Source organism: Elephantulus edwardii, unplaced genomic scaffold (assembly GCF_000299155.1).
Source record: "Elephantulus edwardii isolate Elephantulus edwardi_28Jun2011 unplaced genomic scaffold, EleEdw1.0 scaffold00193, whole genome shotgun sequence".
Lineage (NCBI taxonomy): Eukaryota > Metazoa > Chordata > Mammalia > Macroscelidea > Macroscelididae > Elephantulus > Elephantulus edwardii.
The window spans coordinates 4,626,929-4,642,361 of NW_006399943.1; the positions used below are offsets into that span (position 1 = coordinate 4,626,929).

The 15,433-nt window shown below is 49.8% G+C and overlaps 1 protein-coding gene across 1 annotated transcript; it reads right to left on the reverse strand.

The window, feature by feature from the left end:
* Positions 1–1,073: 1,073 nt before the first annotated feature.
* On the reverse strand, positions 1,074–15,421 carry TCFL5 (transcription factor-like 5 (basic helix-loop-helix)). Its single transcript, XM_006896876.1, has 6 exons — positions 15,291–15,421; positions 13,897–14,083; positions 13,457–13,622; positions 11,152–11,398; positions 8,633–8,774; positions 1,074–1,196 (listed from the first exon to the last, which is right to left on the reverse strand). Exons 1-6 carry the CDS (start codon positions 15,347–15,349, stop codon positions 1,074–1,076), a joined length of 924 nt encoding a protein of 307 aa, XP_006896938.1. The 5' UTR covers positions 15,350–15,421.
* Positions 15,422–15,433: the final 12 nt, after the last annotated feature.

Consider the following 15,433-nt stretch of genomic DNA (forward strand, 5'->3'; position numbering starts at 1 on the left):
AGATGTGAAGAGTGACAAGCAATGTCGGGGAGAGGCGTGTCAAGAGGCGCCCCCAGGTCAGCGTGCTTCCCAGCATGCTCAGTACATCTGAAAGCCCTCAGCATCTTCATGACACCGAAGTGGACACTGGTCTTTGGGAGGACCCCTGCATGTCCTTACAGAGACCCACTAGTCTGTGATACTGTACCTCAAACACAGGCACCAAGCCAACCAACTGAACCCAGCATTGGAGAGGACGCTAAAGTGTACATAGAGGAACTTCTGTACATTTCCTTGGGACCATGAACATTCAGTACGCGTCCCGACGCGCCTGTCCTGACTGACAGTATTTACTGACAGTACTGACGGTACTTGTGCTGCACAAAGGCCTGTGCTACTGTCCATTGTAACAAATAAAGCCACTCATTTGGAGAAACTCCGTTCCAAACACTACCATTTATTACACATAAAGTAATGGCTCTTGGGGTGAAAATAGGGGCATTTAAGCAATCTACTGTGACAATGTTTCATTTATGGGCAAAAGTAGCTATAAAAGGAGTTGCCGGAAGATTCTGGTAAAATGGTTTAAAATGGCACTGCATTTGCAACGCAGCACCGTCTGACGGGGACTATCACAAGGGGGTTGAGATCTAACAAAAATAAAATAAAGTGGCCAAACTACTTCTAGTTAAGAACAGTTTAACTTGTTCCAATTGCTAAGTGGGCAAATTTAAAATTGCAGTAAGTAAAAAGCAATGTACCCTTCCAGACTAAACCAATACAAAGGTTGTTCATTTTCTAAGTTATCATGTTAAGAAAACATGATAGAATCAGACAGATCATTGAAAAATTGCTTACAAATTGCTGTCAAGTTGTCGCCATCCCAAGTGGTCTGGGAGGACATTATCGGTGGGAATATTTGGTTCTAGGTCAGCTTTTCTACACGTGCTTACACAGCCCCTACTGAGCCCTGTCACCTCAAGCGGGTATGGTGGGAGGTCAAGCTGGAGCAGAGCAGAGCCTCTGGACGGCAGGGGACGCCTGGGTCACCACGGGGGTGCCGTGGACTTTGAAGAGCCAGTGTCCAGGTCCAGTCATTTGATCTCCATCGCCGGGCTGCTCTGCAGACTCTCCTGGGTAGGACATGTCACCAAGGAGTCTGGTCTGGTCAACTTCAGCCTTCTGCCGGTTTTCCCACAGAAAACACTCTCAAATTCCTAAAGGTGAAAAGTGAGCACAGATGTCCCAAGTCTGCCTGTCCCGGTGTCCTCGGCACAGAGAACAGTGGATGGCCTGCCTACAGCACAGGGAGGCAAACGTTCTCCCTAACAGTAAATACAGCTCATGTGTATTTTCATTTCATTTTTCCAGAAAATCCTCAAAATGTCTGACTGTGTATGAAGACTTCCTGTTTTAAGGAGCAGCTATATTTTGTTTCTCTTTCTGTAACCACCTGAGTGCAAATAGACCCTCACCTCACAGAAAGGTACCAATGTCTGTGCCTCACCCAGGTAGAAGAGACCAAATGTCAGCCAGAACTGGGCCCCAATTCCAGGGGACCCCGGCCCACCACGCAACTCCCAATATGGAATGTGGACACTGGGCAGGACGATCGGTGGGAACAGGGACAGCAAATAGAGCTGCTGTTGAATAAACCAGCTCTAAGAAGAATCTGTAAGCCATCTGGGGAATGTGAGCCCAGACAGAAGCTCAAGCATGGTTTGGGGTGGCTTGGGGAGAAGGGCAATGCTGCCATGCGGTTACGTCTGGAACCAGCCCCTCTTGGGAGTGAAATGATGGGCTCTGTGCGATCCCCCCAACACACGTCAGCAGGGGGGCTAAGACACCAAAACCATTCAGCCACAGGGACATGGAGTTCATGTTCTTTCCCACTTCTACTTACGTGCATGTTTGAAAATTTTCTTGAGCTTTAAGTCTATCATTCTACAGAATCTTGCATTTGTATTCATTGTTATAGGAAAATACATATTACATTTCAATAATTTTTACAGATAAAATTCAGGGTGTTTGTTATATTTACAGTGTTTTTTCATCCATCACTATTTTCTAGTTTCAAAATTTTTGTCACCTCAAACAGAAAAGCAGTGCTAATTAAGCAATAACCCCCTCTCCGTCCCCAACCCCTAAGAAACCTTATTGCTGGGGTCAGAACTGACTCCCAGCTGACCCTCCAGTGGTTTTTTTTTGAGGCTGCACAGGAGGAAACCATTCAGCTTTCTCTTGTGGTCCCCAGTCCTGGAACCTCCAGTTCAATTTCTGTCCTCGTGACCTGCCAATTCGAGTGCTGGCCCGAGTGGACCCACAGCACTGGTCCTGTGGTACAGTACTACTGCTGTCACTGTCATCTCGGGGGGACGTGGGGCCCAGGGCTGGCTGACACTCAGGGGTTAGAAGGCATGGCACAGCCCTTCCATACTGAAGGTGGCCTCCAACCACAGCCATCTGCTGCTCCCACCTACACAAAGAAGCTCTGTCTGCACATAAATTTACTCTTCTCCCAAATCTTAAAAGGATCCTGAAATCAAAACAACTATGAGACATCATTTCACCCCAGCAACAGCAGCAAAAAGCTCACCAGGGCAGCAAACAACAAATGCTGGTGAGGTGGTGGCGAGATCAGAACCCTTATTCACTGTTGGTAGAAGTGTAAAATGTGCAGCCACTATGGAAGGCAGTCTGGCACTTTCTCAAAAAGTTAGAAATTAGAAATAACATTGGATCCAATAATTTCACTACTAGGAAGGCACCATAAAGAAGCCAGGGCCACCATCTGAACAGATATGTGCACACCTATGTTTATTGCCGCGTTATTTACAACAGCAGAGATGGAAGTAATCCAAGTGTCCATCAACAAACGAATGATAGGAAAAACTATGGTACATTCACACAATGGAATACCATGCAGCACTGAAAAACAAGGAACTCAAAATATTACACAATATGGGGGACGCTGGAGGACATTATGCTTGCTGAGTGAAATATCTCTGTTACAAAAGGACAAATACTACATAACACCACTGTTATAAAACAGGACTGACATGGAGGCCAGGAAGAACGTAGGAAAAGAAGGGATAGCTAATGAACACTGCATTGGAACAGATGAAGAAAAGAACTGTTTAAAAGGAATACATGATTAGGCATTATTTGTATGACAATAGTCCATAATAAAAAGTGCACTGCAAAGGGGAGGGAGGGGGGGAAACTGCAGCAATTAATGAATGAAAATCCAACTTTTCTGTAAATTTTTGTTAAAATTATAATAATAATTTTTTTTTAAAGGATCCTGAAGCAATTTAAGAGGAGCTCTATTTTAGGGAGCTCTGGTGGCCTAATGGCAAGAAGCTGCGTGGCAATCATGAAAGTGTGCCGTTCGAGTCCACCAGATGCTCTGCTCGAGGAGGGGCAATCTCCTCCTGTACCAGTCATCCGAGTCGACCGCACACAATAAGAAAAGGAAAAAAAAAAAGTAAAACAACCCAGTGGTAGATGGAATTTGGCCCAGGACTTAAGAACAATAATTGACATAGTTGAGCCTCTACATCTTGTGGTTCCTAACCTTTATACTATAACAGACAAAGTGCTAGTCATTAAGTCTTTAAGAACTACCTTCCCTCCGTAACTTGATTTGTGCCACTGTTAGACCTCTACTTGGAATATTATTGCTTTTAATTTTTGACTCATGTACTTTTAACTTGTTAGTTAAATTTGTGTCTTCTAGGCTGCAACACTTCCATGATACATCTTCAAGGATATGAACATGTATGGCTAAGCACAACTGATAACACTGCATCTAAATTCCAAAATCAATCTCCATAATAGTCTATGTGTTTCCTACTGCCAAAGGGGCCCTTTAGAGTAGTGAGAGAAGATCTTCACCCTGAAACCCACAGCATCCCTTTTCAGCAGGAAGTAGCTAAGAGAATACGCCGTCCCCTTTTCCTTATGAATCAGGGTGAAGTCTCTCTCAGGGAGGAGTGATAGGGAATGGCAAAGGACACACTGACAAAGGGGATTAATCAGAACTGGCTTTGACAAGCACTGTGGCAATGGGACAATTAAAACAGACTTTCAAGGGGGGAAAAAAAAGAGGAACGAACTGGGGGGAGTGTAAATAGTGCAAAAACGGAAACCCAAAATCTCTGTAAAAGTTCATTAAAATTAATAAAAAAACCCCCAAAAGGTAAATAAAAAAAAAAAAAACTCAGCTCTACTTTGTTCATGCCCTATATACGGACACACAAAGCCCATGTATGACCTGACCCATACGGGCAAGGTAGAGTTTGCCTTAGAATAATTAAAGGCTGAAAGCAGAAGATAATGAGCATTAGATGTAGCTCACAGGACAAGGAGGCCCGGAGCCTCCCTCTGTTCTCTCAATGGCTCTGCTGGTAGAGGGCTCAGGCTGTGGTCAGACAGCCCCTGGGGGTCCTCCAGAGGTGAAAGGATGTGAACACCCACTGGGAGCCGGGGAGGCTTTGGAAGAGTGGCTCACACAGCTGAGGCCAAAGGTAGGAGCAACAAAAACTTTCTACAAAAATGTGAACCAGATTTCAGAGATGCTTATCACTTAGGAGAATCTCATGACATCTGACCAAAGTCAGCAGACAGATTTGTAAACATGAGAATGATGCCAAGAATAAGAGCTGCATTTCTTAAAGAGAGGCGGTTCCAAGTTGTTGTTGTTATGTGCCGTCGAGTCGCCTGCGACTCATAGCGACCCTACGTACAACAGCCCTAAACTCCGCTCTGTCCTGTGCCAATCGCACTGTCTCTGACACTCCCATCCCAATTATCAGGAGAGGAAGGCCCTCTATGAGGTGGATTGATTCAGTGACTGGGATAATTGGGATGGGTTCCAAGTAGACACCAGAAAATGTGTCTAGAAGTGGCAATGAGGAAGTGCCACAGCAAAGAAGGGTTCAAGACACAGGGTGGAAGGCTGCTTGGAGGAGGATGAAGGGGCCTGAGGCTCCCGGCTGACCACGGAGACCCTCACCTCAGAGCATCCTAGGGCCCAGCCAGCTGTCACGGTAACGTCCACCTGATCCCTCATAAGACCCGGCTAGCAGAGCTTCACCTCACAAAGGATTCTCCCAACAAGAACACATATTCCTCCCCAACAAGCATGGAGCTCAAGACACCACTGATCACAGCAGGGGTCACCATGGAAGTCTCACCCAACTTTAAAGCATCATTTTTTGTAGAAATCACCTTTAACGACCACAGTGCTATGATAAGAGGGGCAGACAAAGGGCCATTTCTGAAAAGGCACAGAGGATCCAACCTGCATGGGATGAGGAAGGTAAGTGGGGATGATCTTAGGATCTGAGAGGCCACCAAGGCTGGTGGGCACATAGCCACAGGCAGGGGCTGGTCCGCTGAGACTCCCAGTCCATTCAGGGAGCCGTCTCCCTAACCCATGCACCCCCCAGGACTGGTCCCCCATGCAGGACAGATACAGGGAACGACTAGAGGGAGCCACCCACCAGCTGCTAAGTTCAGCATCTGCAGCCACTCAGCTCTCAGTCCCTGACAAGAAGTGGAGAGAAGACCTCCTCGTGATGGGGACAGTCACCAGTCAGTGGCCAGGACACCAGAAAAAATACCCCCACGTGGCTGAGAAGAGTGAGGCAAACTGTGCTAATGTCAACAGGGGTGCATGCAAGAGTGTGTGTGTGTGTGTGTGTGTGTGCGTGCGCGCGTGCACGCGCGCACACGTAAGGGAGGTGCAGATGGTATGGGGGGAGGTGCAAGTTGGGGGGAGGGTACTGGCCTGAGACACACCGTGGACTCGGCTTTGACCTAGTGAGACAACAGCCAAAAGCCTGCTGGGAGTGGACCTAAGAGAGGCAGGAAGGAGAGATGAAGACCCAGTGATGACTGCCGATGAAGGGGCAGCAACGGGACCCACAGCCCAGGGAGACCCACAGCCCGGGAAGACAGGCCAGGTGAGTACACTCAAAGGCTGAACTCTGACGAGTAGCATGGTGCCCCTGAGCACAAGGGTGGGCTCAATGCCCTGGTCTAGGGGGGAGACAAACAGAGCAGAAGTCAAGCAGATGGGGAGGAGGACAGAGCTAGGAGGTGGAGTGGATAGTACGCGTCTCTACTGTGTCCACTAGCTCGGTGCTCCTCAACCAGCCATCAGGGCTGCTACTAGGACTACGGTCAATCGTGAATGGAAGGATAAATTTTGTTGCTGTGTGCTGCCAAGTCAGAACGACTCCTAGCTGACCCTCCAGTGGGCTTTCAGAGGCAGTAAATTGTCTGGGAGGAGACCGCCCATCCTTCTCCCACGGAGCAGCGGGTGGATTCGAGCTGCATGTCTTCAGCTGCAGCACAGCTCAGCACTAGGCCACGAGAGCTCCCTGTGTCAGCATTACACTTCCTGATTCTGATGCCTCTATCCTATAACCTAAGAACATGGCTCTGTTAAGAAATACATCAGCGTTAGCTATGTATGAAGGGCTCGGTATCTGCGACTTAGGAAGAAAAACCACACACACATAACAGACTCTGAGGCAACAGGATGTCAGAAGTTAACAACTGGTCACAATATCCAGCACCTCAATCTCTGGGGTCTCTGTGTCATTCTTGGAATTCTGCTGTAAGTTTAAAATGATATAAAAATAAAAGTTATCATAAACAGATGAGGTAGGTCATCGAAATCAAGGACGTGGCATCTCGACAACATCTGGCCGGACAGCTTCAAAGTGTCAATGCTGCACATAGGTAAATTAAGTCCCCAGTATTGAAGGAGGAAAAGGTTTAAATATTACAATTATTGTTTAAATTATGGAATAAATGTTTAAGTATTTTTTAAAAAGAGTTGATACCAAAAAAGAAGGTAAGTGGAGAAACAGCATGGCAGCTCCTCAAAGAAGTTCCAGACAGAATTACTACATCACCCAGCAATCCCACTTTCTCTGCATGGACCTGGGAGACCTGAGAGCAGGGTCCCATGGGTCCCAGCAGCCAAGCAGCCAGGCAGAGCTGACTAAGACACACAGTGTGGTCCCTCTGCATGCTGGACTGTTTATTACTCAGACATGAGAGGACATGAAGTCTTCAAACGTGTTGTGATGTGGGGATGGTCCCTCTGTCTACACTCAGCCACAGGTGAACCTTGAAGATATCAACCCAGTGGAAGAGTCACGGTACTGTGATTCCACCTGTAGGAAACAGCTAAACAGGCACACGAACAGAGAAGGAAAACCAGCTGTGTTTACCAGGCACTGCTCGGTCGACCTGCCGAGGGTCTTCTCTTTCTCTGACCCTCCCTTTCCTGGCATGATGTCTGGTGATGATTACTTACACCTATTCCGTGCATTACAGTTTCATTATTAGAGATAATTCCAAATGAACCACCTGTATGCTGACAAGTCCTGGGTCTCTCACTCGTCTCACATGCCTTCCCCCTGCACCTCCAGCGTCCTAGCAGCTGCCTCTTCCAGTCATACCCTTGCCATCTCAATACAGAGCACCCACCAGCTAAAGTCCAGCACCCCAGGCCTGACTCCTCTGTCCATCACATCCACAGGCAGCCCCACTGACATCCTGAAGCCCCCTCCTTCATTTTGCCACTGCCACCTGACCAGGCCATCTGCCCCCCCAAATGCACTGCAGCATTCCCAGTCCTCCTCCTCCTCGCCTCCCTCGGGTCTCAAGAGGCTCGAAGCCACACGGGAGGAGACTGCTCATCTTTCTCTGAGCTCCCGGTAGATTCAAACTGCCAATGAGGTATCTCGTTTGAGTGAGCAACTCACCTCCCCAGGGACTGGCCACCAGCGTTCCCTATCATGAAAACAGGTTTCCAAATCAGTGCTCACACTCACCACCAGAATTCACAGCTGGCATCTGAAACTGAGGTCCTCCAAGGCAGAAGCCCGGCCCAAGGAATGCACTCTCATTTGAACCCCAAGGGGTCACAACCCTGCTGAGGACATCAGTTCCATGACACTTACTGTCAACCCAGCTCGTTTGTTGTGAACCATCAAAGGCACAATGTGATCGGCCAGGGACACCCAGGGCCCCAGAGCCCCGAGCCTTTCCCAGTCAGCCAGGTCCAGAAGCTTCATCCCTCTTCAGCCCCCATGAGGTGCTGGGATCCAGGCTGCTGCTCTGACATTCCCTGCCCCTCCTTTCATCACCATTCCTGCTGTCATCACTTTCTCAAATGAAACCTTCTGAAGACAAAATCCACACAGTGCGTCTCTGAGCCTGGATGGCCTAGCATTGAAGATGCAAGAGCAGATACTCCACCTGCCCTCTGAACCCACTGACAGTGCAGCTGGGACGCCACAGACACGCTGAGCTGCTGCATCATGAGACCTTTCTCCATAAAGCACAACGCCTGCTGCCATCAGCTCAGTCCCACCCCCGAGGGACCCCTCCTCAGGGGGACACTGCCTTGCTCTCCCCGTGGCTGACCCTTTGGTTGGCAGCTTGACATGTTAAGCACAACACCCACGATGGTGCCTGATCTTTGTCCCTAACGACTTGCTTTCTGTTATCAGATTTCAGGAAGTAAAGGATGGCTGGAGGCTTCTTAATTGTTAAAATTCTGAACATTGCCGGGCCTGCTGAAATACTGACCTTTCTGAGTGAGCCCCCGCGGCCGCTGCCCACTGACCTTTCTGAGCGAGTCCCCGTGTCTCTCCTGAATGTACTTCAGGAATGCCGTCGTCCACTGCAGGGTTGTCGCCTTGTCTGTCTCGGCGTTGCAGAATGGGACCAAAAGGTTCAACTCATCACAACAGATGCGGATTCTGCGCCTGCAGTCAAAATACAGAGGGTGGCAGAAAGGCTGGGGGATGACAGGGCACCAGGACAGGCCTCACAGCAGTGCTGGAGGGACAGGAAACAGGAGCCTGGCCACTGAGGGCCAGAGTGGTCCCTCTGCACAGGAAGTCCCAGCTGAACCTGGCCTGAGTCCATTCTGACTCACAGCCCGTCCACAGATGGTACAGACACCCACAGGCGTCCAAGGCTGCCATCTTTGTACCAGTGAATGACCATGTTTTCCTCCTGTGTAGCTACTAGCGGATTTGAACCTCTGAACTTTTGAGTACTAGCCAAGTACCTAACCACTGCACCACCAGGGTTCCTGAGCGTCATCCAGCTGTCGTTTTTGTTATGTCTCATTTAGTTGACCCGCCAATGGGTTTTCAGATACATTGTCCTTCTTTTCCCATGGAATACCTGGTGGGTTTGGACCATTTGTCTTTGGGTTGGCAACACAACACCCCCCACCCACCAGGCTACTAGAGTTCCCAAAGTTTCACTCAGGGAGGGGCTAATTTCCCATCTCCCAACAGAGGCGGTCTCTGCCCAGGCTCCTCCCTGGGAATGCTCCCTGGAGTACGTCCTCAATATCCTTCTCAGACCAGGAGAAAGGACCAGGCTTTAGTATCCAGACCAGAGATGGCCCACAAACCCCAGGAAGTTGAAAGCAAATTCTGTGAACGCAGTCTCTTCTCGACAGATCAGTCTTCAATTCAATAGACCACTTCTAGCCCTCGAAGAGCGAAGTGCTGTTCCGGGCACCCACTAGCTTTCAGATTCTCCAGGGGCCTCAGTTTGAAACACATCCCAGCCTACCTGCCACAAACGTCCTCACGTCTGTAGCTCAAGTCCTGTCACTAGACAGATTACTCTTAACCTTTGGTGTTACAGAGTCAATATAATCTGCACACTATATGCAAAGTGAAATGATCCTGAGAAAACGTATAATACACTTAGAATTTTAATTGGAGACTTTGTGAAGTAGAAACAACAGCCGCTGGCATGTCCCGGCCACCTTCTAAGCTTCAGGCACTGGGAGGACTAAGGCCACTCTTTAAGCAGCAACTCATGACATTTTAGTCTCAAGGTGGCTGGTGCGTACTGTAGAGTCAGAACCGACCCACAGCTGACCCTCTGGCAGGTTTTCAGAGGCAAGTAATTGCACCGGTAGAGACCGCTGTCCTGCAGAGCAGCTGGTGGCCTCGAAACACCTGCCTTGGAGATTGCAGCGCAGCTTCTTGCCAGTAGGGCACCAGAGCTCCCCAAAACTTTTCCTATTTTATAGGTAAGGAACTTGGGCTGAAAGAGCTAAAGAATTGTCCCAAGGTTACCACACTAGGACACGGCAGGTCAGAATGTAAACGCTCACTCTACCATGTAATAAAAGGCTTTTTATAGAATAGTTCCCGAATCCATGTTTATTAGATAAACGTGAATGTGAGAAAAGGCCCTTGCTTCAGTTATCGTGTGTAAGTACAAACACATACATTCAAGACACTGCTCCATCTCCTTTATCTATCATCACTTTAATCGATTCCTTTCAAAAGATATGTGGTTCAGCTCAACACTGGAGCTTGAAAGCTGACCCTTTGTCTCCTGAGGACTGACAGACACTGGTGCAGTGAGTCCTCAATAAATGGCCAAGGCCAAGTAATAATATATGTTAAGACGACACTGTAAAAACTCAACTGTAATCGAGAAAAATGAACCATCTTTTGGTTTTATGTAGGCAAACAGCACAAATCAGACACAGCAAACTAAGTTTAACTTCCTTCTGCCCCAACATTCTTTATGGAACTGCGCTATCTGACGTGCCGGCTGACCGCAGTCTTTCCAAAGATCTCTTTCCAGGTTCAAGTGGCTCCCTCTGCCTGAATTGCCACAACGTGCCGACAACGTGGCTCTGAGAGATCACCCGCTTTCCTTCGGGGCATCTGGAATTGGGTGGATTCCACATGTTCTGGGTCAGGCAGCAGGTGTGTGTGGCTCTGAGACTCTAACAAGCCAAGCTGCCCTGGTGGACAGCACTACACCTGTTGGCATAGCTAACTGCAGGAGGCAGCCAGCCTGTCCCATGCGACCCCACTGCATCAGGGCCTGTGCATCGCGTGCCTGGTCTCCTGACTTGGAGCACTGCCTGTTCTGTTTGCTGGCGTGCTGACATCTCCAGCTTTCACACTCCTTAGATGGACTCGATGAAAGAATCGTCATGCCTAGGGGTGGGCCTGAGCACCCCATCTGGATCCACACGACTGGGCTCACACTTACCCTTCCTATTTCCCTCCCTTTTACCAGGACCAGCCTCAGTATTGTTTGTGATAGGCTTGCACTTCTAACATAATGGTACACGAATCGACCTGGCATTACCTTCTATCTCTTTCCATTCGGTTATGCCTCTCCCTACGCTGCGACCTTCCTCCCGGGGGCCCGCTCTGGCCCTGCTCCCCCAGGCTGGACTGTGAGGCCTCCGCTGACCGCCACGTGCCCTGTGCGGCTGTGGAGGCTTCGCCCACATTCTGAATCTCTCCAAGGGTTCGTCGCTCTACATTTGTGTCCAACTGACGCACTCTACTTCGATTCCTCTTATTTATTGCTTGTTTACATAGCGCTTCTTCTTTGCAAAAGAAGAAAAAAGTGGTATTTTAATTTTTTATTCTTCTTATCCTCATTAATACTGAATATATAGTTTTTTTTCCCTTGCATTTTCAACCCAAGAAACAAAAACATTATTGGGCAAGTAGCAGCGAGAACAAAACCAGTAAAAGTTGTACTACTGAGATTATTCAAAAGGGTTTTAAAACCCCACTTTATGTTCTAAAATGGAAAATACATAACGAAGTTAACACATTCCTTCTGTGTATTATATAATCAATACGGCTTTATCAGGGTCCTTCCCACTTTAATCAACAGACATTAGGATACCTACAATGAAACCAAGAAGTTGCTCAATGTTTCTGATATTCAGAACAGAAAAATAAAAGCTAGAAGCGTTTTCTAATAAATGGGTTTCCCCCCTTGTGACCGCTATTCTAATGGCAGTACTCAGAAGAGAGGGCAAAATCAAGGAGGCACAGGAGGAAACGGCCTCAGCCTGGAGGTGGTCCTTGCCACAAAGGGAAGAACAGCATCAACGTTTATTTAAGCTGCAGAAATATGAGGTTTGCATGTAACTCAGAGAAGCAGGCCGTGAAGTGGACTTGGAGAGATGTTCCAGATAAGTCACACAGGAAATTCTCTATGGTGGAACGAATCATTTAAGAGAAACATCATGAGATTTTTCACGTGGAAAGTAGAGGCAATTCAGAAGGACTGGTAATATTTTATTCCTTAAGCTGAGTAGTCAGTACAGGGGCAATTTGATTCTTTATCTTTATACTTTACTAGTGCTAACATGTTTGCAAAAAGTGTGTTTTAAGAACAATGAGGAGGTGGGAGGAAGAAATTCAGTGGGGAGAAAGGCATCTCTCTTTTTTCTCTCCCACCTTCACTAGCTCCTGAAGAGCATAGTGTAAACTGTATTATTTAGCTGCTCCTTGGAGGCAAGGATTTTAAAGCTCCGTTTGACATACTTTGGGTATGTTGCAAGGAGGGGCCAGTCCTTAGAGAGAAACATGATGCTTGGACGGGTGGGGGGCCAACACAACAGAGGAAGACCCTAGATGAGATGGATTGATTCAGTAACTAGGGTAACAGGGGTAGGCGTGTCACAGAGAATAAGGTTGGCTCAGGATAGAACAGGGTTCAGAGCTGTTGTACATAGGGTTGCTATGAGTCACAAGTGACTTGACGGCACAAAACAACAAAAATTAAAAAAAAATAATAATAATACTCCTTTTCCAAAGAGAAAAGGATTGAGAGTTCACTTCAAGGCTAGCAAAGTTACCTTCATCGGTTTATTTCTGAAACGTTCTGAATCACCTATGGCCTCTTGCTCCCCATTCACTCCCGTGCCTACTTGCTAATCAGCCTCTTACATTTATTCACCTCCTAAAGCTGTTAGCAAGTTCAGATTCCTGTCTTAGTCACAGTGTAAAAAATTAGGGCAAGAAAAACTATTCAGTATTTTGCATGTGACTTGAAAAGGCCTGAAAAAGCGACGTGATGGCCAGGTATATGGCTCCACGGGGTTCAAGTGTGGCAGCGACTCGGAGGGTGGGGCAGGGCAGGGCAGGTGCTGTGCCGCCCAGGGATGCTGAGGCACCTCCACAGCACGTCACGACAGCACTGTTCCAGGCACTGAGTTACTTGGACAGGTGGAGGGACAGTGAGAGAGAGGAAGCCCTCAACCGATGAACTGACAGTGACTGCTGCAGTGGACTTGAGCATGCCAGACATGGAGAGGACAACACAGGACAGGGCAGGGTTCAGCCCTATTGTTCATATTTCACTCACCAAGGACACCTAGCAACTGATTTACTTTACTGTTCACTGATTATGAAAAATCAGTTCCCCAATTCAAGGTTTCCTACCGAAGTGTCATCACGATACAGACGACATAGTTCGTTAAGGGAATCCAAAGGGAGATGGCTGAGGGAAGAGGAGTGAAGGGTCTCTAAACACTCTGAGGAGGGCTCCTGTGTTTTTAAGCTTCCTGGCCCAGTTCCCTCAAGGCCATCTGACGCCAAGTGCTCAGAGGCCCCAAATGCCTGCCATCTTTTGCTTTATATCTTACCTCCAACTTTAATCCAAACCTGCTCAGGTAATGCTTTGTTTCTGCTGCCTAAAGTCTGTTTAGTGGATTCAATTTCCTGCTGATAACAGAAAGAAAATGCTCTAGGCAATCCGGTATCCTGATGCTTGACTGTGGCTTCAAGTATAGAGCAGGAGTTACCAGAACTCTGGAAAAGAGGCAGCAACAGTAATGGGATCAATGTGTGGCTTCGTCTCTTGTTCCATGTGTAAAAGAAATGTCCCTTTAACAGAAGCAATATCAACACTATTAATAAGCAGAGTGAAGAATTTTGGGTGTAATGAGGATTTTGAAATAATTCCTGACCAGTATAAAAATAAACAGTCTCAATTAGTTATTCAATTCAATGAAAGGCCTAACTACAGTGGCAGTTAAGACTTTCATGTAAGGAACAAGAGCCCAGGGGCCTGCCTCCTCCCTACCTGCGTCTGGGACAGGCTAGCAGTTCCCGAGGCCCCGCAAGCACTGCTGGTGAACAGCGGGTATGTGAACTGCACAGCTGTGGTTGCAGCTGCGGTCTTGTTCTTGACGAATGTTGTGCATTTGTTTTGTTGCTGATGAAGAGGGACATTCATTAATTCTGGTGGGTGTCGGATAAGAGTTACCAAACTGCAGAAACAAAAGAAAGCAGAGTTGCTGTGAGGAAGGGCTGGATGGGACGGACACCCCTCATCATTCACATCTCTGGGGAACCGGGTCACTAGTGTGCTGCTGGAAAGAGGTGCATGTTCCTTCCTCACGGAGGAACCCCGGTGTGTGTGACAGGGTCCTCTGTGCATCACACATCCGCCTTCTGGTTTTGCCATTCTCTGAACTCGAGAGATGGGTCAGTGGTCAGCCCCACGGCTTCTCTGGCTTCACCTACACGAGTGGGTGAAGTTGGCTGCGACACTGGGGGATGGGGAGCAGGCCATTGGTAGGTCCCTGGGCCGTCGTCCTGCTGGGGCAGGCCACTGGCCTGGGTCAGGCCACTGGCCTGGGTCACCGGACCCTTTCCCTGCTAGGACAAGTCACCGGGCCGGCTCAGGGGACCCCCTCCCTGCTGGGGCAGGTCATCGGACAGGGTTACTGGACCCCTCCCCGCTGGGGCAGGTCATCGGGCAGGGTCACTGGACCCCTCCCCGCTGGGGCAGGTCATCGGGCAGGGTCACTGGACCCCCTCCCCGCTGGGGCAGGTCATCGGGCAGGGTCACTGGACCCCTCCCCGCTGGGGCAGGTCATCGGGCAGGGTCACTGGACCCCTCCCCGCTGGGGTAGGTCATCGGGCAGGGTCAATGGACCCCTCCCCGCTGGGGCAGGTCATCGGGCGGGGTCAGGGGACCCCCCTCCCCGCTGGGGCAGGTCATCGGGCAGGGTCACTGGACCCCCTCCCTGCTGGGGCAGGTCATCGGGCAGGGTCACTGGACCCCTTCCCCGCTGGGGCAGGTCACCGGGCCGGCTCAGGGGACCCCCTCCCCGCTGGGGCAGGTCATCGGGCAGGGTCACTGGACCTCTCCCCGCTGCGGCAGGTCATCGGGCAGGGTCACTGGACCCCTCCCCGCTGGGGCAGGTCATCGGGCAGGGTCACTGGACCCCTCCCCGCTGGGGCAGGTCATCGGGCAGGGTCACTGGACCCCTCCCTGCTGGGGGCAGGTCATCGGGCAGGGTCACTGGACCCCTTCCCCGCTGGGACAGGTCACCGGGCCGGCCCAGGGGACCCCCTCCCCGCTGAGGCAGGTCATCGGCGGGGTCAGCGGACCCCCTCCCCGCTGGGGCAGGTCATCGGCGGGGTCAGGGGTCCCTGCGCCCCGCCCTCCCGGCCCGCGGGCGCACACACTTGTTGAGCGCGACGCCGGCCTCGGGGGTCTCGGGCCCGCGCGGCGCCTCGGCCGGCATGCTGTTGAAGCGGTCCTCCAGCCGGACGCGCACGGCCGACTTGGTCCGGGCCTCGGGCGCGCCCTCGCCGGCCGCCGCGTTCTC

What these genes read in the sequence shown, in the direction of transcription:
- TCFL5 (XM_006896876.1), bottom strand. Translation starts at nt 15,349, where the DNA reads ATGCCGGCCGAGGCGCCGCGCGGGCCCGAGACCCCCGAGGCCGGCGTC. An exon ending in CTAGCCTGTCCCAGACGCAG is followed by an intron (nt 13,623 to 13,896) that starts GTAGGGAGGAGG and finishes CCTCTTTTCCAG; the next exon opens with AGTTCTGGTAACTCCTGCTC. An exon ending in CGAATGGAAAGAGATAGAAG is followed by an intron (nt 8,775 to 11,151) that starts GTAATGCCAGGT and finishes TTTTGACTGCAG; the next exon opens with GCGCAGAATCCGCATCTGTT.